This window comes from Nicotiana sylvestris, chromosome 7 (assembly GCF_000393655.2).
Source record: "Nicotiana sylvestris chromosome 7, ASM39365v2, whole genome shotgun sequence".
NCBI lineage: Eukaryota > Viridiplantae > Streptophyta > Magnoliopsida > Solanales > Solanaceae > Nicotiana > Nicotiana sylvestris.
The window spans coordinates 112,506,877-112,531,846 of record NC_091063.1 but is presented as its reverse complement, the minus strand read 5'-3'; the positions used below and the strand labels follow the sequence as shown (position 1 = coordinate 112,531,846).

General features: G+C 38.6%; 1 protein-coding gene across 2 annotated transcripts; it reads right to left on the bottom strand.

The window, feature by feature from the left end:
- Nucleotides 1-214: 214 nt before the first annotated feature.
- Nucleotides 215-6,775, bottom strand: LOC104235031 (uncharacterized). 2 transcript variants are annotated; one of them, XM_009788700.2, is made up of 5 exons: nucleotides 5,840-6,775; nucleotides 4,748-5,205; nucleotides 908-1,095; nucleotides 745-811; nucleotides 215-667 (listed from the first exon to the last, which is right to left on the bottom strand). In XM_009788700.2, exons 1-5 carry the CDS (start codon nucleotides 6,531-6,533, stop codon nucleotides 629-631), a joined length of 1,446 nt encoding a protein of 481 aa, XP_009787002.1. In that variant the 5' UTR covers nucleotides 6,534-6,775; the 3' UTR covers nucleotides 215-628. The 2 variants fall into 2 exon arrangements, with proteins under 2 accessions (XP_009787002.1, XP_009787003.1); XM_009788701.2 differs by having other exon boundaries at nucleotides 491-667; nucleotides 923-1,095.
- Nucleotides 6,776-24,970: the final 18,195 nt, after the last annotated feature.

The window sequence follows — 24,970 nt, the reverse complement described above, 5'->3', positions numbered from 1 at the left end:
ACGCCCCATGTCTCAGGGCTTACGTCTCGCCTCACGTCCCCGCCTTTTAAAATATTGGGACAGATAAGCACTGCAAGGCAAGTGTTCCAGTTGCAGCTCACAGTCAATGACCAAAGGACAAATAATTTGATTCTCAAACATGAAGTCTAAATTGCAACTAATGAATTATTTACTAAACAAATACTGCGATACCACATACCAAAAACACAATTAATAATGCCTTAAAAATGAAGACAACAGAGGAGCCCTGGTGTGTTTTCGAATTCATAAAACAAGTTGATTACATCAAAGTGCAACGTGTAGTTGACAACGCAGTCATCTGAAATGTAGAAGAGTATTTTGAGGTCCATGACAAAATTGTGAGCCACATCTATCAGCTATTTTCTCAAAGCTCTTCTACTGATTACCCTAAATATGACAACTCTATTTACATCATATCCACTAATACAAACATGTTCCACAGCTTTGTCTAGAGGGACAACATGTCAAACATCAAAGTTCATCTATAGTATACAATACATCAAGCAAGATCCCTCAACGCAGCTTGCATTTACACGATGAAAAAGTTAATTTACATCCTAAGAAAAAAGGGACGTCCATACATTACCAGATCTCTTCAAATTTCTCGCTAGGATGTCAAGTTTCTCCATTTGTCCTTCAAGTCACCCTGAACAAAAATGTCCGAGGCTTCATATGTAGGAGTATTATATATTGTGTTATAAGATTAATATGAAATGCACTTACCGGAGTCCTATCTTCGAATATTTCATGATAAGTATCAAAGATCAGCCTCCAGTTTCCGACACCATACCTTCAAGAGAAAAACACATAAATTAAGAGATAAACTTGTGCCCATATTTCTATACCATGAAAAACTTCTATAGAATAGATTCAAGTAAATACATACTTCTGCACACCAGACCTCAAAGTTTCTTCTTCAATCGTACTCCATCTCTTGGATTTCCTCCTCTTTGTAACTTTTTTAAATTCATACTTCTTCAAGGGGAAAACCTTCGTCCTCCTGGGGGTAGGTAACATAAACCTCCTCCCACTACTTGGTGATCCTTCGCTTAAGTTATCGATTGAATCGTTCCACTGTTACATTTAAGAAATTGTTCTCATAAGTAAAAATTAAACTGCCAATCCTGTATCATTTTATAATAATTTCCAAAACAAGAACAAACTTTTTCAGCAATAAATTCCAAACATTTCTAGTTCTCATATCCAAATGACTCCAGATAATCTACCAGGATTCTCTTCTAAGGACCTCAATAACACAGTTCAAGAAATTTGTACATTGTCAAATGAACGGCAAAAAATCATATCTCTACCTAATTACGGCACAGATCCTTTGCCAAAACAAAAGCTACAGAAACCTCTGATCTAACTTATGATTTGACAAAAGATCCATTTAGTTTCTTCTCACCCGATGCAAAAAACAAGCCGTGATTTCTTCCAATTCACCTAAGCCTTGATAGGCAGAGTTATCCGGTACTTGTATGGTAGGAGACAACAGGTACCTTGTGGAATAGTCGAGATGAGCGTAAGCTAGCTCGGAGATCACCGTTATTAAAAAAAAAAGAGCCATTTAGTTTCTAGGCTATGCCAACGGAGCCTGTTTGGGTTCTCTGTCTGAAACATTTATAGCATTACTATGGTATCATCAACAGTACCAAGCGTCACAAATAGTACAAGTAGCAAAGATATTCATGAGCAAAATGATAATTCAAGATAAGGTGGAATAATCCTTGCTAAAATAAAATACTAATATCATGCACTAATATTTAAATGATTCAGAACCCCCCCCCCTCCACCCCACCGCCCAACTTCTCCCAGCCCAATAGAAAATACTAGGAATTGACAAAAAAATGAACAATAAAAAGGTTGTTATCATGCTTACAGTTCCTCAGTCACCATGATGAATTATAGCATGCAGCTAGGGATAAATCAGAGTTTCATGCATCAAAGCTAGTTTGGGGCAGAATCAAGGAAGATACAATACAGATTATAGGAGGTAGAATGAGAAGAAGTTAACAAGTTAAAGAGTTGGATGAGGTTCTTGTTAGCTTGATCAAGTGCCATTACAAGGAAAATCTGGAAGGTTGAAGGGTTACATAATTAAAAAGAAAAAGTTCAAGGGATTACGTAATCAATTTACAGATTGTTTAGCTTAATAATAAGAGATTTCGCTCCAAACTCACTTGGAGATGAGACTTAAAGACTACTTTCCCCCTTGGTTAGTAACTGGTTGATAATGTCGCATGAACTATCCAAAACTTTCCTGCATGCTTATTTACTACTCCCTCCGGTCCACAATAAGTGACCAATTTGCTTTTTTATTTTGGTCCAAAATAAGTATTCATTTATATAATCAAGAAAAAATTCAATTTATTTTTCCAACATTACCCTTATGTATGTATCCCTAAAAATCTTTTACTCCTCACATTAACTATGCTGCAACATTTAATTAAGGGTAGTTTAGTCACACTAACTATTCTTGTCTAGAATTTTGTATTTCCTTAACGGTTAAGGGTCTGATTTGCCCCTCTACTATCATAAATAGGTCTTATTTATCCTCCGTTTAAGTTTTCTATCAAAAATATTCCTACAGTTATACATTAGGGTCATATTTACCCTTACACGTTAAAAACACCATCCCTTCTTTTAAAATCCACTTGGCATCCCCTTATTGGACCAACTGACCCGCCCCATTTTTTTAATTCAAACCCGCCCGATCCCAGCAACAAAACTACACCCATCCATTGGTTTGGTTTTGGTTTTGTATTTTAAAAATCCGATCAAATTTGGTTTGGTTTTGGTTTTAATAAAAAAATAACCGAAATAAACGAACCAAACCAACTGTAAAAGTAGTTATTTGAATTTATTAATCTATATATATATATATATATATATATATATATATAATATTTATATAAAGTTTCTAAATTTTTATGGTGCATATTAGTCCGCCCCATTTTAGTCTAGTTCTTTGTTGTTATAACAATCTAACTATTTGACTCATGACACTGAGATATGTCTCCGTAAGAAGACAAATGCCAAATCTGACTGCTAAAATGGACAACAATTCTCTTTTTATTTTTCACTTTTGGCTGATAAACTTACGTTTCTCCCTGACATTTCATTAACATTGGCGTAATTAAAAATCGATTCACCCGCCCCATTTTAGTCCAGTTCTTTTTTTTTTTCTAGAATGTAAAGGCAAATAATTAGATTATTATAGTAACAAACAATAAAGAACTAGACTAAAATGGGGCGGACTAATATGTACCATAAAATTTTAGAAACATTATATAAAAATATACATATATATACGTGTAATAATAAATTCTAATAACTACTTTTATAATTGGTTTGGTTCGATTTTTTCGGTTATTTTTTTATTAAAACCAAAACCAAACCAAATTTGATTGGATTTTTAAAATACAAAACCAAAACCAAACCAATAGATGGGTGTAGTTTGTTGCTGGGATCGGGCGGGTCTAAATTAAAAAAATGGGGTGGGTCAGTTAGTCCAATAGGGAGATGCCGAGTGGATTTTAAAAGAAGGGATGGTGTTTTTAACGTGTAAGAGTAAATATGACCCTAATGTATAACTGTAGGGATATTTTTGATAGAAAACTTAAACGGAGGATAAATAAGACCTATTTATGATAGTAGATGCGCAAATTAGACTCTTAACCGAATAATGGGTGTGCCAAAAGCAAATTGGTCACTAATTGTAGACCGGAGAGAGTAAAAGTAATGTTCTCCTTGCATGATGTAAAGAGGAGAACGATATTAAAAGACAAGTCTGATTAACAGCTGTAAGTAAACGAAGGATATTTGTTTTTAGTTTCCATCTTCATTATGAGGATATGAAGAATTCTTGTCATAAGCAGCATCATACATGAAAACACTACTATTTCCAGCTAGTATTTGTTTAATACAGAGTTCATCAGACAACTACTACAACAACAACAACAAACCTAATGTAATCCCATAAATGGGATCTGGAGAGCGTAGTGTATACGTAGACCTTACCCCTACCTTATAAATCGGTAGGGGTTATCACTAGGAGTCTGCTTTTCTTCTATTTCTTTCTCTTCCTTGAACTTTAACCAAGGATATGGTAACATATGTCCTTAAGTTTCCATTTAAGCAAATCCTATTCTAAAACTTTGTCCAGGGAAAAATAAAGCTAACACACTTCATGGATACATCAATCAACAACGCTTTATCGGAATGTAGCCTAGCACAAGTCTAAATAAAGGCCCTGCTATCAATTGTCACATTCATGAAATCTCGAAGGATTTTCTTTATCACTATAAATAAATTCATTAATAAATAATAATTCCACTTTGGCCTAGTAAAAATGAGGATTGAGTAGGTTGACAGCCAGTACAGATCTAATAATAGTGACTCCTTTGAATATTTGATCTGATTATAGCAGGATGAATATAGAAAACTCATACCCAACTAATTCAGGATAGAGACGTAGTTGATCGATTTATACCAGACCATCTTGCATCATATGTACAAAAATGTCTTCCTTAACATTTTGCATAAGTCATCTTCAAGATATTTCAGTACAGGGTGATACTAAATATATCCATATTGTATTCTACAATCACGTATACACATTTAATAGCCTACATAAGAGATCATGCATTAAATGGGATAGGAAACACATTCTAATCAATTAATTCTACGCCACAAAAGACAAAAAAAAAAAAACGTTAGTATATACCTCAAATGTATGAGCAGTGCTGTTTCGAGCCATTATGCTTGGCTTGGGTGCAGCATTTTGAAGACCAATGAGCTGGTCATCTTCATTCCCGCCATTAGCTTGAACCACTCCATTACTATCAACCACAAGATGAGGGGCTCTTCCGTTTTCATTTTCTGCAGGTTGCTGAGCACTACTATCCCTGCCCAAGGACATCAGAGTCTCAGCTAGTTCCAGTGCCTCAGGGAGAGGGTCCTTCACCCCTGCACGCAACTCCAAGGAACTCAACTTAAGCGCTTCCTGTGCGTTGTCAATTTTCGGAGTATGCAGTAAATCTTCCTCTACACGTGATGCCTCAACTCCCGGCTCAGCAGAATCAGCAATTTTGACACCTTTGCAAACTCCAGCTGGTGTTGTTCCTCTTGTGCGCTTGAAAGCAACATGCTTGCGCTTACGCAATGCATTTCTCTTGTTTGCCTCTGCAAGGAGTAGATACATAACCTAATTGATTTAATATATGTCCAAGTCCAACATACAAAATGTTTAGAATTGTATTGTCTTTCCCTCCATAAGGGTGACCATATGGACTACACAATAATTAAGATACAACAAAATTCAACCTTTTAGCAGGGGCTCTCCAAAGTTGTTGTCACACCCGTGTGCGATCCTCCAAAAATGCACTACTTTTGAAGGATCCGACACACATCCGGCGACAATTTTTGGAGAGTCCGAGCAACATAGCTTTTAACACCAGAATCTGGAAGTTACAACCACCCACTGAAGTAGAGCAGCAATCAAAGTACAGGAAATTACATATGGTGTGGGCAGGCAAAGTATTTTTGCATCATATTGCTGACAAATTGAACGAAATGGACCCAAACAAAGCAGAATGTGTATAGAAAATTCGTATAACCAAGCCCAACTGGTTTATAATCCAAGCGTAGGTGTTGTCATACTGTACAGAAACATTTAGTCATATAACAACCTAAGACACACATATATGCATGTCCATAGATACTGTAATAAAACAATGTAACATATCAACCTCCAACACTTTTTTAGAAGAGCAACCCCCAACATATTTGCCATATACATCCATAGTGTCAAGATTACCTTTATCATGGTTACAACAAGTCAAGTCCTGACCCGCGATTGATAAACTCTCTATCCTCTCACCATGCTCTTCTTTGTTTTCCAAACCTAAATAAGCCTTCACTGCATCATCGCGCCTCAAAGTCTCCGCTACAACCTCGAGAAAAGGAGGCCCAATTCTCTCCTTAGCTTCTTTAACAAAAACCTTCACTGCCACAACAGCTGAAATGCTTTTACTCCGCATTATCACATTTTGGCAACGCCTGTCTTCCCATAACGCAGCTTCAATCTCATCCCTCCACTTCCATAATTCTTCCGATACCACGCCCACATTCTCCACTTTCTCCAATTTATTGATCCTCTGTTTCCATATCCTCTTTACTGCTTCAAAGTAATTCACTTTTTCACTTTTATTATTCAAAAACCTCACTGTACAATCCACTGCCACCGCACAATAAGCGGCTTTCATTGCTTCTGAAGATTCAATTCCTTCTTGAGTATACAGTTCTTCCATTACCTCGAAAAATTCGAGGATTTTCTCAGAAACGGACCCATTCGAAATCTCGGACTGTATTTTTCGGAGGATTAGGGCCTTCTTGAGCCGAGAATCTTCGTTAGGAAGAGGAAGAACGCCAATTAGAGCGTTAAAGATGGTGTCTTCGAGAGGTTGCCAAAGAATAAACTCCAAAATCCAACGTGATATGTCCATATCCATTGGTAAAACATGAAATAAAACCCCAACAGTTAATTTTTTTTTTTCAACTAACTGTTAATTCAATGAAAGGGTTATTTTAAGGGATTAGAACTACACCAGAATTCTAAACTAAACTTTTGACACGCGGTAAATTGTTGAATGCTTGACTGCAATGGCGAGCGGGCAAGGGCAGAAAATTCCAGAATGAAAACGGAAATTCTAGGGTTTCTCGAGTGAGGATTCAGTTACGTGCCCGCCGGTTCGAAGTTAACGGGAAAGTTTTACAAATTACTATTTCAAGTGCCACTTTTTCAATTGACTTGGCATTATCACAAAGACACAAACCAATATGTGTCAAACATTAATCACTGATTTTTTAATTATTAATCACTGATTTAATAAGTTTATAACCACATTCAACAATTATATGTCAAGTTTGTTAATGACTCATTATTTTTAATATTAGGACGTGTCATTTCAAAAAAATAGAATAAATAAATAAATAAATATATAAATAATAAAATATTAACAATTACATGTTACACAAAAAGTAAAGGTAGAGAAATAAAAAACAAATAATGTACAAAAAAATATTTTGAAATTTCAAAAAAAAGAAGATAAATTAAAATAAAAACAAAAGGGAAAGAAATTAAAAGGCAATCTTGTAATTACACAATGTAATTACACCAATTCTCACCTCTCCCTTGAGAATTGGAGAGTGTGATTGCACCCCTTCAATTACATTCAATTCCTGCTGACAAAGTAATTACTTGGTCAAACAAACATGCCAAACTGTGTAATTACACCCAATCATACTCAAATCCAATTCGTAGGTGGCTTTCCAAACAGGCTCTTAATGTATGTCACGAGGAAACGCATAAATTACCCATTTGTCCAAAGAATATGTTATAGATTCTAAATTTAGGCGATATCTTGCTCTAAACGTGTCATGACCCAAAATTCACTAGTCGTGATGTCACCTGACTCGATCTGCTAGGTAAGCCAACTAACAGTCAATACAATCCAAATGAGATTTATAAGAATTTACAAATAACCCAAGGACCGGTAATACAAATCATGAGCTTCTAAAACTTAGAATTTACAAAAACTAGTACAAATAAATACATCATCTGTTTGAAGTTTATATAAACAGATTAGCAAAATCTAAAGCTACCAAGGACAAGTGGCAGCTATAACCGGAACGCAAGTATATCTTCAATGCCAGCACCCCATATACATTGACTCCAGCTCCAAAAATTTGCACGCATGGTGCAGAAGTGCAGTATGAATACAACCGACCTCATGTACTCAATAAGTATCTTGACTAACCTCGATTAAGTAGTGACGAGGAATTTTAGTTAAAAGATATTCATTTATATAATATGTGCAGTAGATTAGCTATAGAACAATGCTAGAACATAACAGAAAAGAATACAAGAAACAATTATGCGAAGCAGTAAATGATTACTACAAGAAACCACGATTTAATATCCTCAATATCATGACCGATCCTTTTCTTAGAACGATAACCAACAAACCACGATAGTAAATCCATAACTTTCATAGTGTGAGAAATGTACTCAAGATATCAAATCGAATGGCACGGAAACACCCTTCGTGCACTTATCTTATCCTTACTAAATATGCGTATAACAGTGCCAACCAGGTGAAAGAATGCTAATAACAGTAATGACTAAGAGGGAAATACACAGGTAGCAATTAACGAACACGGAAGTACATATGGACAACGGTAATAGACTAGGTAGAAGGCATAAAAGTAATGACATCAATTAGGAAAGAAGAAAATAAATTTCACTAACTAACATGGTAGAAGGCCTAAATATGGATATAACAAACAAGAGGGAAAGCATGATCTTCATGAGCTAACAAATAGAAGGTATAAATAACTAATATGGTAGAAGGCTTATACGAAAGTGCAACAAATGAGAAATGACATGAATGAACAACAAGAAGAAAAACCTGATATTTGCAAGTTAAACAGATGGAAGGCATGGACAACACAACAATAATTGAGATAGAGGACAAAGACATAACAGCAACGACAAGTCACATAGAAAACATAGGTGCAACAATATCAGCTCAAGGTAAAGGCATGAATGTATACACAAAGAAAAGATATCACAACATAATGCATGCCCCTCGTCCTCTCCTGCATGAAAAAATCCTCCGTGCCATGAACACATGATAATGTAAATGAAATGGCACGGCATCACCCTTCGTGCTCTTACTCTCATCCTCACATGATAATGTAAATGAAATAGCTCGGCATCACCCTTCGTGCTTTTACTCTCATCCTCACATGATAATGTAAATGAGATCATGATCATGTAAATAAAATGGCACAGCATCACCCTTCGCGCTTTTACTCTCATCCTCACATGATAATATAACTAAAATGGCACGGCATCATCCTTCATGCTTTATACTTTTCCTCACATGATAATGTATATGCACTTGCACGGCATCACCCTCCATGCTTTACACTCTTCCTCACCAATTATATGTATAACAATGACAAGTAAGGTAGGAAGCATGAATAACATCAAGGAGAGTGATTAAACGAATATTCCAAATGAACATCAATCCCAACTTTCAAGCCAATAACAATTCAATAAACCTCAAGGACTTTATTGTCCAAGTATTTCAACAAGTCTCAAAAATAATCTTCAACTCAAGTATAGAATCTAATAGCTCAAGAATAACAGTCGTAGCGATGTATTAGTGATTAAGCATAGTGATGACCGAATTAAACACATCAATAGTCTCACAAAATTCGTCAAATTTTAATTAAGTTATTATAAGCTAAAACTTGATTTCTAGCATTTAATTTCATATTCTTGATAATCTAGAAGTCAAGTAAGACATAAAATAAGAAGGTCACGTAATTCTACAAGGCACAATTGATCGTATAATTTATCCCCCGAGCATGATTAACCCTGACACATGCATATACGCTCGTCGCCTCATATGTAACACCCCCACATATAGCAAATAATAGCAATTAGTAGAAAAAATTCATCCAACAAAGTTAGTCAAGACACTTACCTCAAACAAGCCAAATCGATACACTAAAAGTGCATCCCGCCCAAATCATTCTCCGAATGGCTCGAAACTAGCCAAAAGCAACTCAAAATCATCAAATAATGCTATCGGAAGCAAACCCAATCGATAAAGGTTGAATCTTTACACATTTACTCAAAGTCAACGAAAAACTCAAACCCGGGCCCTCACCATGAAACCTGACAAAACTCACAAAATCTGACAACTCATTCAATTACGAGTCCAACCATACTAATTTTACTCAAATCCGACTCCGAATTGATATTCAAAATCCAAAACTTCACTTTAGGAAAGTTTAGACAAACCCCCCCTCCCCCCCCCCCCTAATTTCTCTTTAAAAATCATAATCCAGATACCAAAATCGAAGATAGATTCATAAAATATAATCAAAACCAAGTAGAGAACATTTACCCCAATCCTTGTGGTGAAAATCGCCCAACTCTGAGCTCCCCAACTCAAAATGTGATAAAATAACTCAAAGGTCTGAAATAGAGTACTTATGTGCTCTGTCCAATGGTACTCTACGTGATCACAGTTGCACCCACGCGATCCCGATGCACAGAAAAGAACTCAGCCAAAAATATGCTTCGTGTTCGCGGCACTACCATTGCGAACTCGATGAACACAGGCACCAACACTACGCGAACACATCTGCAACCACGCAAACGTGAAGAAGGAAGTCCCTAGCTCCCAGTTGTTCCCCGATCGCGAACCTTCACATGTGAACGCGATGTAACAACCCTTCAGCCTTTTGTGAATGCTCTTCACCTCTCGCAAACATGATGAAGAAACAACCAACAACTCCCCAATACCCTACGTGATCACGTCCTTTCCTTCGCAATCGCGAAGAAGGCCTAGAACACTAGAACAAGTAGAGAATCAACTAGCCAAACATGAGGAGAAGGATCCGAAATCAATTCGAAATTCAACCGAGTCTCTCAAAACCTCGTCCGAATATACCAACAAGTCCCACAACATAACACGGACTTACTCGAGGCTTCAAATCACGTATAACAATATTAAAACTACGAATCACACCTCAAATCAAACTTACTAAACTTTTGAACTTTCAACTTTCAAATCTCATGCCGAACAATATTAAATTAACTCGGAATGACCTCAAATTTTTCACACAAGTTCCAAATGACTTAATGAAGCTATTCCAACTCTTGGAACCAAAATCCAAACCCGATATCATCAAATTCAACTTTCGGTCAAACTTATGAACATCCCAAAACTCCAAGTCGCCAACTTTCTCCATTTAATGCCAAAACCTTCAAGAAACATCCAAATGCAAATTCGGCATACGCCCAAGTCCAAAATCGCCACCTAGATCTAATGGAACTATCAAAACTCTGATATGGGGTCAAATATGCAAAAGTCAAACTTGGTCAACTCTTCCAACTCAAAGCTTCTAACATGAGAATCTTTCTCCCGAATCACTTGAAACCAAAACCAACGATTCACACAAGTTATAATACGTTATATGAAGATACTCGAGACCTCAAAACAGTTGAACGGAATGCAAATGCTCAAAACGGCTGGTCAGATCATTACATCCTCCCCCACTTAAACATATGTTTGTCCTCGAACGTGCTAGGAGTTATTCTAAGGCCATCAAATCACTGTGTAACCTTATCATGCACATACCTAGGGGTGATCCCAAGTCACCCCGCTCCATATAAGCATTCCAACACAACCTAACTAGATATCCTTACTTCAACCTTAGTCTGTACACCTTAGAACCCGGTTTCTAACACCCGAAATTCATTAAAAGACCCGAATCTAATATCTACACACTGTATAAGTACGAACAAGATGTGTTAAACCATAACCATGACCCAAGATATAATCATGTGATATACCACATCACTCAGATACTCATAACAATAATTGCTTACCACCATAGCTGCCCAAAAGCAAATCTGGTACCAAAACTCACCTAAGCCTCTTGGGACCCCACCCGAATATAGCAACAAGTCCCATAAGATAATACAAACTTACTCTAGATTTCAATTCATGCATAACAACATCAATACTATGAATCGCACCTCAAATCGAACTTACTAAACTTTTGAACTTTTAACTTTCAAATTTTGTGCCGAACCATACCAAATTAACTAGGAATGACCTATATTTTGCACACAAGTTCCAAATAACATAACGAAGCTATTCCAACTCTCAAAACCAAAATTTGAACCCGATATCATTAAAGTCAACTTCCGGTCAAACTTATGAACATTTCAAAACTCCAAGTTTCCAACTTTCGCCTATTAACACCCAAACCTTCAAGAAACATACAAATATAAATCCGGGCATATGCCCAAGTCCAAAATCACCACTCTGACCTAACGGAACCATCAAAACTCTAATTCGAGGTCAAATACGCAAAAGTCAAACTTGGTTAACTCTTCCAACTCAAAGCTTCTAACATGAGAATCCTTTTTTCGAATCGATCCTGAATCACCTGAAAACCAAAACCAACAATTCACACAAGTCATAATACATCATATGAAGCTACTCAAGACTTCAAACAGCTGAACGAGCACAATTGATTCGATCGTTACAAAACCAGTAAGTTTTTTTATATGTGTGTGTATGTGTGTGTGTGTATATATATATATATATATATATCACCTGAAAACCAAAACTAACAATTCATACAAGTCATAATACATCATATGAAGCTACTCTAGACTTCAAACAACTGAATATATATATATATATATATATATATATATATATATAATTGTTCAGAACACTAATGTTCAGCGAGGAGATCTACCTCCAAATTCTGCTCCTTGTATCTATTGCTGACATTTGGATTTTTCATATGTGCCATCAATGATCTGCATTAAAAAATAATGGTGTTATAAGGGAAATGTCCATTACTAATTATTTTGATAACCTCTAATGAGTCAGAAACAATTCTATGGGTACTAGATTTTGGTCTAAAGCAAGCTCCAAACCATGCATGAGAGCTAGTAATGTTGTTTGGGTGTTCGTTGTGTGAGGAATGCATTTCGTATAACCCACCATGAAATAATTCTCATTGTTGTGTGAGGAATGTTTCTCATATAACCCACCATGATATAATCCTACTCCTATATTGCCTAGAGTGGAATCATTCGTATTCAACTTTAACATTCCTGTACCATGAGGATCACACTTCAATTGGATAGTAGTTCTCTAGGCTCCATTATATTTTTTCTATCACATAGTAGTATTCAACAACTTTGTTAATGGTAATGTGGGATGAAATAGGATCTATATTTTATTAAACAATTTATTGTTCTCAGTTAGGCAGATGTTCCAAAAACAAAATTCAAAGAGGTTTTCCCATTTGATGTTGTGTTGTAACGAATCGGTCGGTTGTTTTAAGAATTAACGCCTCAATCCCCTATTAACTACGTTTCTCGTATTTGTTTCTACTATTGTGAGTTGCCGAGAGGATTCGTATTGAGTTTCGGAGTGTTTTGGGATACTTAGTCCCCAAATGAGAGTTTAAGTTTTAGAATTTGGACCATAGTTGGAGCAGTGTGAAGATGGCCTCGTAATGGAATTCCGTCTGTTCTGTTAGCTCCGTTGGGTGATTTTGGGCATAAGGGTGTGTCCGGATTGTATTTTGGAGGTCTGTAGCTTATTTAGGCTTAAAATGCCGAAAGTTGAATTTTTGAAGTTTCCAGATCGATAGTGAGATTTTGATATCAGGGTTGGAATCCAATTTCAAAAGTTGAAATAGCTCCGTAGTGTTGAATATGACTTGTATGCAAAATTTCGGGTCAACCGGACTTGGTTTGGTTGGTTTCGGCATCGTTGTAGGATTTTTGAAATTTCAAGTTCTTTAGGTTTGGATTGGAGGGTGATTCATGGTTTTAGCGTTGTTTGATGTGATTCCAGGGTTGGACTAAGTTCGTATGATGTTTTAGGATTGGTTGGCATGTTTGGTTGAGGTCTCGTGGGCCTCGAGTGTTTTGGATGCTCAAAGGGTCATTTTTGGACTTAGAGAAGTTGTAGATTTTCTGCTGTTGTGTTGTAGAGAAAACCTTCATCGCGTTCGCGAGAGGTGTCTCACGTTCGCGTAGAGCATCTAGGTGAAGCAACTGAGTTGTGCTTCGCGGTCGCGATGATGCTCCCGCGTTCGCGAAGGTGTGGATGTAGCGACCCGATCAGTCGTTTTGAGCTTTTGCACTTTGCTCGCTAGTTCTCGGGAATGACTTGCCCTGTGTGATATATTATGACTTATGTAAATCTTTGGTTTTGGTTTTAAGGGTAATCAGAATAAATTTGGAAGGACAGTTCTCAGTTCGAAGCTTGAAATTTGAAAGGTTTGACCAAATTTTGACTTGTTTGTATATGATCTAGGATTGAAATTTTTATGATTTGGTTAGCTCCATTAGGTGATTTGGGACTTAGAAGCATGATCAAAATGCATTTTGGAGGTCCGTGGAAGGTTTAGGCTTGAATTGGCGAAAGTGAGATTTTGGCATTTTCCGGTCGATAGGTGAGATTTTGAAATAGGGGTCGGAATGGAATTCCAGAAGTTGCGGTAGCTCCATTGTGTCATTTGGGATGTGTGTGCAAAATTTCAGGTCATTCGGACGTGGTTTGGCTGGGTTTTTGATCAAAAGCATAATTTTGAAGTTCTTGAAATTCTTAGGCTTGAATCTGATGTGATTTTGGTGTTTTGATGTTGTTTTGAGCGTTCTGAAGGTTGGAACAAGTTTGAATGAGGTTATGGGATATGTTGGCATGTTTGGTTGAGGTTCCGAGGGCCTCGAGTGAGTTTTGGGTGGTTAAACGGATCAATTTTGGACTTTGGACTTGGCAGTTTTTGCTGGTTTTTGTTGCAGTCTAATTGTTCTTCACGTTCGCGGTTAGGGACCCGCGTTCGTGAAGGGTGTTTTTGTGTGATGATATTTTTTTCTATGCGTTTGCGAGGAAGAGGACGCGAACGTGAAGGTGGAGGCTTCATGTGCATCGCGGACGCGAGACGGGGGTCGCGTTCGCGAAGAGGAGTAAGGTCGTTGGGCACCCCAGGCCCATATGATATGCATTCACGAGAGTTGTATCGCGTTCGCGAAAGCCTGGTATGGCGAAGCATCGCGTTCACGTGGAATTGTCCGCGTTCACGTGGAATTGTCCGCGTTCACGTGGAATTGTCCGCGTTCACGAAGGGAAAAGTGGAGAGGCAATGAATTTGGTCTACGCGAACGCGAGAGGGCGGTCGCGTTCGCGAAGAAGGAAATTTACCTGGAGCAGAATGTTTAAAAGTGAGTTTCGTGATTTTTGGTCTATTTTCTCCATTGTGGAACAATTTTTGGAGCTTTTGAGAAGGGTTGAAGAGGGAATTGGAGGGAAACATTTGGAGGTAAGATTTTTTAACTCTATACTCGATCCTATGTTGATTCTTACTTGTTTAATCATGAAATATGTGAAAATTTAAGCCAAAAATTGGGAAATTATGGCTTGAATTTAGAGAGTGTAAATTGGGAATTTGAGGGGGCAATTGAGGTCCAATTTTGATGTTCTTGGTATGCATAGACTCGTGAGAGGATGAGGATTCTATTGATGTTACTTTTATAGGATTCTGAGACGTGGGCAAGGGGGACGGGTTTGAGTAATTTCGGGATTTTTTGATGTAAATTGGATATTTTCGAGTGGGCTTTGTTCTCTTAGCATATTTTAATGGTTATGTACTGATTGTGGCTAGATTTGGAGCATCCGGAGGTCGATTCGTGAGGGAAAAGGTATCGCGAGCTAGAGTTTGGACCGGATCGAGGTGAGTAATGATTGTAAATGTTGTCCTGAGGGTATGAAACCCCGGATTGCACATCGTTGTGCTATATTGAGGTGACGCACATGCTAGATGACGAGCGTGGGGTCGTGCACAGTTGGGGATCGTGACTTAGTCCATCCCGAATGATTGTTTTACCGCATATTTGATTGAAAACTGTTTGTTATCATCATGTTTTGTGATGAATGCATATTTGGACCTAGTGCCAACTATTTGAACCCTTATGGAATTTTTACTGATATTTCCTCATTGTTTTGACTTTAAACTTGTACTCAGTCATGCTATATTCTACTATTTTCATAACTCAGCCATGTTTACTCTGTTTTAACATATTAAATGATATTTCAAATAATATTTTGGGCTGAGCATCATGTTTTACTGTTGCCCGAGTGGCTTATGAGATTTTGACTGAGTAAGGCCGAGGGCCTGTGTTGTGAGGATACTTTGGGACAGGCTGCACGCCGTAGTAATGATACATTGATTATGATTATGAGGCCGAGGGCCTGAGATTTGTATGCCACAAGGTGGCTTGTTGATATGAGGCCGAGAGCCTAGTGATGATGCCACGAGATGGTTTGATATTGCGGTTGGGCCGTAAGGGGCCCCTTCAGGAGTCTGCACACCCCCAGTGAGCGCGGGTACCTATTGTGATGTGAGATATAGCCCGATGGGCTGGTTTTGTTTCTGAGATATTACCTTAGGGGTAGATTTGTTGACATTGTGCCTGTGGGGCGATCCTTTATGTGTTTATCTTTCCTATTTGCCTTTCATTTGTTTGATTAATTGTTAAAAAGGCATTTTATGAAGTTTAAACGGAACTCAATGATTTTACACATCTTTACTACTTCACTATTTTTACTGGATTTTACTGCTTCCTTATTGCCGGTTATGTGCCTTACGTGATTTCTTACTTCTTAGCCTTTATTTATGATTATTACTCACTGAGTCGGAGTACTCACATTACTCCCTGCACCTTGGGTGCAGATTCAGGTATTTCGGCACCCGGTAGTGGGTATTGGTTGACCAGAGACAGAGTCATTGGATTTTAGCAAGGTAGCTTCCGACGTCCGCAACACTGCTTTTCTCCCTCTTGATGTCATTAGACTGTATTTAGTACATTTTTAGACTTTCTGTTGTATTTAAACCTTAGTAGATGCTCGTGACTTGTGACACCCCGATGACGTGCTGTATCTATTTCTACACTATTCTTTTAAACTTACATTATGCAATATATGATTAATTAAAAAGGCTTAAATTGACTTATTAAAACTATTGAAATGAATTTGGGGATTGTGTCGGCTGGCCTTATCTTCACGAGAGGCGCCATCACGACAGGGTCCGGTTGGGGTCGTGACAAGTTAGTACCAAAGCCTAGGTTATATAGGTCTCATAAGTCATGAGCGGGTTTGGTAGAGTCTCGCGGATCGGTATAGAGACATCTGTACTTATCCTCGGAAGGCTACAGAACCTTTAGGAAAAACTTTACATTCTTGAATTATTATCGTGCGTCATTGATTCAGCTTGAAATATAACCCTTTGAATTCCTTCCACAGGTTCGTATGTGCACATGAGCCCTCAGTATCAGATGTGCATCGATGGCTTGTGATTTCCCCGATCAAGGGGCGAGATATGATCTTTGTGTGTTGATGTTGGGCTAGTCTGGAGGACTTGGGGCCAGATATTGCCTATAGCTTGAGCCCTGAGTTGTTGATTGCGTGAGCACGTGCTTCTAGATCTACATATTTTGTTGTGTCCTTATTAAGGGTAATAATGACCGGATAGCTACGTGATGAGTATGTTATGACTGCGAGGTGTATTCATATGATTTGGAAATGACGAGAAGGGTCTGCTGGAGGATGGAAGAACTATTAGGTACTTGATTTTCATCTTGATTTGAGGTATAGCCCCGAGTTATGGGTGTGTGAAGAATCTTTTCATGTTTCCTAGCTGGGAGTGAAGTAAATTTCATGTTGCGGTATGAGTTCAGACTCAAGAAGATTAAGTGACTGCGTAATGTTTATGACGGTGGAAGGTATACAGAACTGTTAGTTTGAGGCGAAGTAGGTGGGGTTATCTCCTGCGGAATGTTCTGAAGTTGTGTGATCCTTATGTTATCTGTTAGAAGATCTCATTTACAAGTGAATTATATGTGTTGAAATTTAAATTTGGGTCACTTAAGAGAGTGGGTTTAACTGTTACGAGGGTGAATGCGAGATTTGCATAAGATTTAAAGTACCAGATGGTCTGTGTTTCACGAGATTATGAAGGATTGAATTTAATCTCACTACGGTATTATGGCAGTAATAGAGTATATACATTATGAGTTATTGTATGATTTGATCTATGGCTTTGAGCCAAGTGGGGGAGTCTGCTATTGATTAGTTGATTGCACGGTTATGTGCTATGTTGGTTCTAGTTTTAGGCATACGGGTGAATCAATTATGGCTTATGGAGATTGAGACCGAGGATGGCTCGAATAAAGGAAAATTTTGGCAAAGGTTATGTTATGCTTCATAGGTGTATGAGAATCGCGGAATGTCTTAAGTAGTTATTGGTAAAGGATGCTCGGTGCATAGGGTAGGAAATTGTTGGGTTGCATTAAGGTGAGGTCACATTCTGTGGTGCCGGAGTGCTAATGAGGTACATGTTGTTTGGTTTGTTTGATCAGGTTAATTGCAGTTTGAGTAGAGTGAATGACTCTCGGGAATGGTTCTAAGGTGTTTAAGATTTTGCGTGCAATAATTGGAGATTTTCAAGTTGTATAATTGGCTAGAAACTGAGGTTTGCATTGGAGGGTGTCAAAAACTTGTGTCATTTCTATATCAATTATGGGATTCTATATATCAGTATTAGGAAGGTAATGGTTAAAGATTCGCAGGAAATCTCTTCGGGGTAGGTATTTTGAACGTGGTGCTTTTGGAAACATTTAAGAGATTACTCATCGGCTTATGAGCCTTAGATGGTATGGTTTTATGCTTGGGTCGCATCTGGTGAATCTGGGTTGAGGAATGGTGGTGTTATAGCAAGAAGAAGTATCAAGTTGAAGGTAAATTAGAAGGAACTCGGATAGATGGGGTAGCTTGGTAGTAGGTTGGATCGGTATGGTAAGGATGGGATTAGCTCTTTGGATGCTTATGAGGTAATGAGTTTATACAAGTGTTTCGCGGCGATGCCCTTGGGTTTTAGTGACATGCGTAGCTTAGTTAAGTTAGAAGGATTCAGTCCTGACGGTTTAGTCTTGTGTGAGTGGAATTCAGAGAGTTTTTGATGGTTTCTACCACGGTTAGAGATACATATTTTCTACGAGTGTGAGAAGCATGGGATGTGTAGTGATTTTCTTTTGAATGGGATCAATGGAAAGTTCTTGGCTAGTTAAGTACATAGTTGATTGTGGCTCGGAAGGGATATGAAGTTCTCATGTTATGGTATATGCGATATGTTGTGGAGGATTGATATTTACATGTGTAAGGTTACGGTTCGGTTCTGAAAGGAAGGTCATAAAATTCTTAGGCAGCACGGGCAGTTTCAGATGATTAAGGAAATGGTATTACTAATTGGTGTGACCTGGCGGGGGTATATGTTTCAGAAAAAGGGCAATGTAATTGCGGTTGACGGTACTTCATTAGTATTGCAGCACTCTCTTATTGGATCAACTGCTGATATTTAAGTTTGCTTGGTGGTACAGAAGAATTATAGAAGTACCTCTCATGGATGTTTGGGTATTAGAGGTGTGTTGCATATTCAGGTGGAATTGGGATCGGATATGGTGATTCATGTGCTATATGGAGTTGGAGACTGGGAGTTCTCATATATAGGTTATGTTGTGGTTGTGGGTCACGTATATCGGCACTATATAGTGACTATTGGGGGTTTGGAAACCCGAGTGGATCTTTTGCTGCTTGGTATGTTAGATTATGATGTAATATTGGGTACAAACTGGTTGTCTCCGTGTCGTATTATTCTGGATTATTACGTTAAGGCGACGTTGTTGGCTATGCCGGGAATGCCACGGATTGAGTGGCGAGGTTCGACGGATTATGTTCTAGTAGGGTGGTTTTATATTTCGAAGACCCAGCGGATGGCTAGGAAGGATTGTCTTTCTTATCTGGGCTTTCGTGATGGATGTCAGTGCAGAGACTCCTCCCAGTAATTCAGGTCCAGTGGTGAGGGACTTTTCAGATGTGTTTCTTGTGGTCGGGCATGTTGCCAATCAAGGTTGTTGATTTTGGTATTAATTTGATACCGGGCACCGTATCGTATGGCACTGGCAGAGATAAAGGAGTTGAAGGAGCAGCTTCAGGGTTTCCTTGATAAGGAGTTCGTTGGCAGGCCAATGTGCATGTGTGTTCTAACTTGAGTCAGCTTGGTTGGCTCCAAGTTGTATTGCTGAGGGATGTGTGATTCGATTGTTATTGAACCTATTAGTGTTCTGAGGAGATCTATGAGTTACCTTTCCGTGTTGCAAGGCATTGGGATTTGTTGGTTATAGGCATATGTAGTGCGGTGTTATTGGGGTCTCCTAGTGGAACTCGAGAGGGAGGAGTATTGGATATTGCTCAGCGGATGGCGTATCGGTTATGTCCTTTCAGGTTTGTGTGGTGTTATGTATTTGCTTCACCGTGGTTATGATGATTTGCTTTGGTTCTAAACATCAATTGTGCATGGTCATCAATTTCGAGCAGAGTGACTTGAGGTGTTTCATATAGACCAGTGTTTGGATCGGGTCGCGCATTGCAGCGAAGTTATGTGGAGGTATGACCTTTCGAGTTAGATTCGAGTATTCTGTTTCTACATTGTGTGACGGGTTTCATCCTTGTGTTGTGGTGGTACTGGTGAGCTTGTGGTACAACTCTTTCATTTTAGTCATTTTCATGATTTGAGTATGTTCAGATTGTTGCTTATTGGTACGCGGATTGCACAAGTTGTGGCTTTAGCCTGTATTGATATGTCATGTCACAAGAGTAGTTGTGTTAGATTAGATGAGATCGTTGGGATCTTTAATGGATACGAACGGATTTGATTTCAGTATGTTGGAAGGATAATATCGAGGTTCGGCTCAGAAATTTGCTATGGTCTTTGCCAAAGGAGAAATGGCTTCATAAATGGTTGATCTGAGAAATAGGTATGGCTTAATGCATGTTTCATTTATCATTAGCAGTATATGAAAGTGTTGGAAGGAGACTTTAGTTGATAAGAGGTTTTCTATCAGTATTCGGGTGTTGTGTGTAGTTGTTGTGATTAGAAGTTATCGCTACAAGTGTTTGAGTTATGTGGTATATCATGTAATTGCACCTGAGGCTGCAGGTATGGGTTATTACAGCTTGTTCGGGCTTATTCAGAGTATAGATGTGAGATTCTGATCTTGTGGATGATTTCAGGAGTGAAAATGTGGTTCTAAGGTTTATGGGCTAGGTTGGATTGTGAAAATTTCAGTTACATTATGTTATCGGATCTATATGAGATAGGGTGACATGGGATCACCCCCGGGTATGTGCATGGTAAGGTTACACATCGATTTGATGGTTTTTGGAACAACTCTAGGCACGTTCGAGGACGAATGTATGCTTAAGTGGGGGAGATGTAATGACCTGACCGATCATTTTAAGCTTTTGCACTTTGCTCGCCAGTTCTCGGGCATGACTTGCCCCGTGTGATTTATTATGACTTATGTAAATCGTTGGTTTTGGTTTTCAGGGTAATCAGAATGAATTTGGAAGGACAGTTCTCAGTTCGAAGCTTGAAATTTGAAAGGTTTGACCAAATTTTGACTTGTTTGTATATGATCTCGGATTGAAATTTTTATGATTTGGTTAGCTCCGTTAGGTGATTTAGGACTTAGGAGCATGATCGGAATACATTTTGGAGGTCCGTGGAAGGTTCAGGCTTGAATTGGCGAAAGTGAGATTTTGGCGTTATCCGTTCGATAGGTGAGATTTTGAAATAGGGGTCAGAATGGAATTCTGGAAGTTGCAGTAGTTCCGTTGTGTCATTTGGGATGAGTGTGCAAAATTTTAGGTCATTCAGACGTGGTTTGGTTGGGTTTTTTATCAAAAGCGTAATTTGGAAGTTCTTGAAAGTCTTAGGGTTGAATTTGATGTGATTTTGGTGTTTTGATGTTGCTTTGAGCGTTCCAAAGGTTGGAACAAGTTTGAATAAGGTTATGGGATATGTCGACATGTTTGGTTGAGGTCCCGAGGGTCTCGGGTGAGTTTCGGGTGGTTAAACGGATCAATTTTGGACTTTGGACTTGACAGTTTTTGCTGGTTTTTGTTGCAGACGAATTGTTCTTCGCGTTCGCTATCAGGGACTCGCATTCGCGAAGGGTGTTTTTATATGACGATATTTTTGTTCTACGTGTTCGCGAGGAAGAGGACGCGAACGCGAAGGTGGAGTCTTCATGTGCATCGCGGACGCGAGACGGGGGTCGCGTTCGCGAAGAGGAATAAGGTCGTTGGGCACCCCAGGCCCATGTGCTATGCGTTCGCAAGAGTTGTATCGCGTTCGTGAAAGCCTGGTATGGAGAAGCATCACGTTTGCGTGGAATTGTCCGCGTTCGCGAAGGAAAAAGTGGAGAGGCTTTGAATTTGGTCTACGCAAACGCGAGAGGGCGGTCGCATTCGCGAAGAAGGAAATTTACCTAGGGCAGAATGTTTAAAAGTGAGTTTCGCGATTTTTGGTCTATTTTCTCCATTGTTGAACGTTTTTTGGAGCATTTGAGAAGGATTGAAAAGGGAATCGAAGGGAAACACTTGGAGGTAAGATTTTTGAACTCTATACTCGATCCTATGTTGATTCTTACTTGTTTAATCATGAAATATATGGAAATTAAAGCCTAAAATTGGGGAATTAGGGCTTAAATTTAGAGAGTGTATATTGGGAATTTGAGGTCCGATTTTGATGTTCTTGGTATGTATAGACTCTTGAGAGGATGAGGATTCGATTGATGTGACTTTTATCGGAGGCGTGGGCCCGGGGGCCGAGTTTGAGCAATTTCGGATTTTTGATGTAAATTGGATATTTTCGAGTGGGCTTTGTTCCCTTAGCATATTTTAATGGTTATGTACTGATTGTGGCTAGATTTGGAGCATCCGGAGGTCGATTCGTGAGGGCAAAGGCATCACGGGCTAGAGTTTGGACTGGATCGAGGTGAGTAATGATTGTAAACGTTGTCCTGAGGGTATGAAACCCCAGATTGCATATCGTTTTACTATATTGAGGTGACGCACATGCTAGATGACGAGTGTGGGGTCGTGTACTATTGGGGATGGTGACCTAGTCCATCTCGAATGATTGTTTTACCGCATATTTGATTGAAAACGATTTGCTATCATCATGTTTTGGGCTGAATGCCATATGTCACGCCCCTTTTTTCCCCTCTTCCGTTAGGAGAGGAGTTTCCGAGTTTCGATATTCATGGGGTGTAGTGACTCATTTCCCCTTTTTGGGAATTGGGTATTTTGAAGAGTCACCACTTAATGGTTTAAGGAGCATTAGGACACCTATAAAGTTTATTTACAACTAGGTTTGATAACCAGAAATTGGGTAAAGGCTTGAAATTATCCCGAGGGGAAGGTGTTAGGCACCCCTCAGGATCCACTACTGTGGTTCCCGGCCAGATAGTTCTTTTGCGAATTTGTACAATTAGCAAGTAAACAAATGAAGGCTCAAGTAAGAGGGGTTTTAAGTTAAACACACAAGCGTTTGAAAACAATTATTGAAAGGCAAGGTTTTGAAATAGTTATGAGCTAAACATGCTTGTAAAAAAAATAAAGGGGGTCCTAGGTTCGTTTATAATATGGATCATCTCAACGTAATACCCGGTATGACACTCCTCAGAAGAGGGGATACACATGGTATTAGTGCACCGGTCATCATATCCATATCTACCCTTCCCACCCCGTTAAGGTATTAAAGCGCGGATTAGTCTCGACCTCTATTGTATGCTATTACCCGTCCCATTCCTGTCAGTCCCAGAGGAATTTAGGACTATTATTCCTATAAGAGGGAGGGTTTTAGGCTGACTCTTAGGTTTAAAGGTAAAAAGGCTAAGGCGACATGCAAAACACGTAGGACTGCATTTAGAGGGAAACATGTAAGCAGTTATAAGGCTCATGTATACCTCCGCAAATAATTCACATAAATAGCACGACTTAAACACAGTTAAGGTCTGAATTTCAAAATCCTAAAGCAGAGTTTGAGTCAAAACCAGATTCATTATATAACTCAGAAAAGAAGTCCGAATCAGGCCTGCCTGCTGGTTGTAGCAGTTGGTAATTAACAAAGGCAATTCTAGTTGTTATTAAGTAATTACCTAAGTCTTGCCTAGGTGTAATGGTGATGTCCTATGAGTAGTATGTCTATATCGATTAGTAAAATAGTGATTAATTTTAAACAGGTGATTTGGGTCCTATAGGCATGCTTTCTAATGATATTGATTAATACAAAAAGAGTATGTTAATTAATCTGATTCAGACAGGCACGAGTCAAACAGATTTTTAAAAAAAAACTAAACTAGTTTTAGATCCTATTGGCATGATCTCTGTTATAGCTGATTTTAATTCCTACAGACATGGTATCTAAGTATTAAAGGATGATTTTAGTCCTATAGGCATGGTATCTAATTTGAACATGAAATGGAGTAGGCAGGATTTATTTGATCAAAGCAAAGTTTCTATAGGCATGATTTCTAATTATGTAAAAGTAAAGCATGCAGAATTTTGTTAAACCAAAGCAGATCATATAGGCATGTTCTCTAACAGATCACATCGAAATACACCCTATAGACATTTTATCTATCCTTCTAATAGCTAAAACATGCATAATCATCTCATCCCTTTTCACTAGCCAGCCCCAATATTTTTTACAAATTATTACAGCCCAAATGATTGAATTACAAAAGAAATGCAAGAATACAAAAATTACAACCAAAGGAAAACCTGATCTTGACTTCCTCTCTGAGTTATGTAATGAACCACTTCAGCACCAGAATTTCAAAGCCTTTCTCATACCTGGGTGTGTCAAAGTTCCCTAAGGATCTCATGGGATCCCGGGCAGTGCTTACACCCAGGTTTGCATAACCAGACAGAAATGAGTGCAGTGTGGAAGGGCCAGCCCTTATATGTCCAAGTTCAGAGGAAGCTCAAGGGTCCCAAGGCAAGGCTCACACAAGAGGGGCAGAACTTAGGTTCTAAGAATATAGTGGAAGTGCAGAACATAGTTGAAAAAAAGGAGTTTGTTTAAAACTGGACTGGCAAGTCCATTTTGAAAGTAATCAGGAGTAGAAGTGTTTGAAATCAGTTGGGGTAATGAAAAAAACTCAAACACACAGAATCAGTAGTCACACAAAGGGGTCAAGGGGTTTTGGTGATATATTGCATGAAGCATATGACCCCAGTAGGGGCTAGGTTTGGTCATGCACAGCAATAACTGAAGCTGGCATGCCCACAAACCAGCCAGAGAACACAAACACATAGAGGGGATATGGGGGTTTGGGATTCATAAGTCACCAAACACATAACAAGTGACTGATAGAGTACACATAGGAAAACATTAATTTAAAAGGGAAGGGAGCATATTAAAG

Excerpts from the sequence above, each read along its gene's own strand:
- LOC104235031 (XM_009788700.2), bottom strand. The coding sequence starts at position 6,533 with ATGGATATGGACATATCACGTTGGATTTTGGAGTTTATTCTTTGGCAA. Across the intron at positions 812-907 it reads TTGAGGTCTGGTGTGCAGAA|GTATGGTGTCGGAAACTGGA; the intron begins GTATGTATTTAC and ends TTTCTCTTGAAG. Across the intron at positions 668-744 it reads TATTCGAAGATAGGACTCCG|GGTGACTTGAAGGACAAATG; the intron begins GTAAGTGCATTT and ends ATTTTTGTTCAG.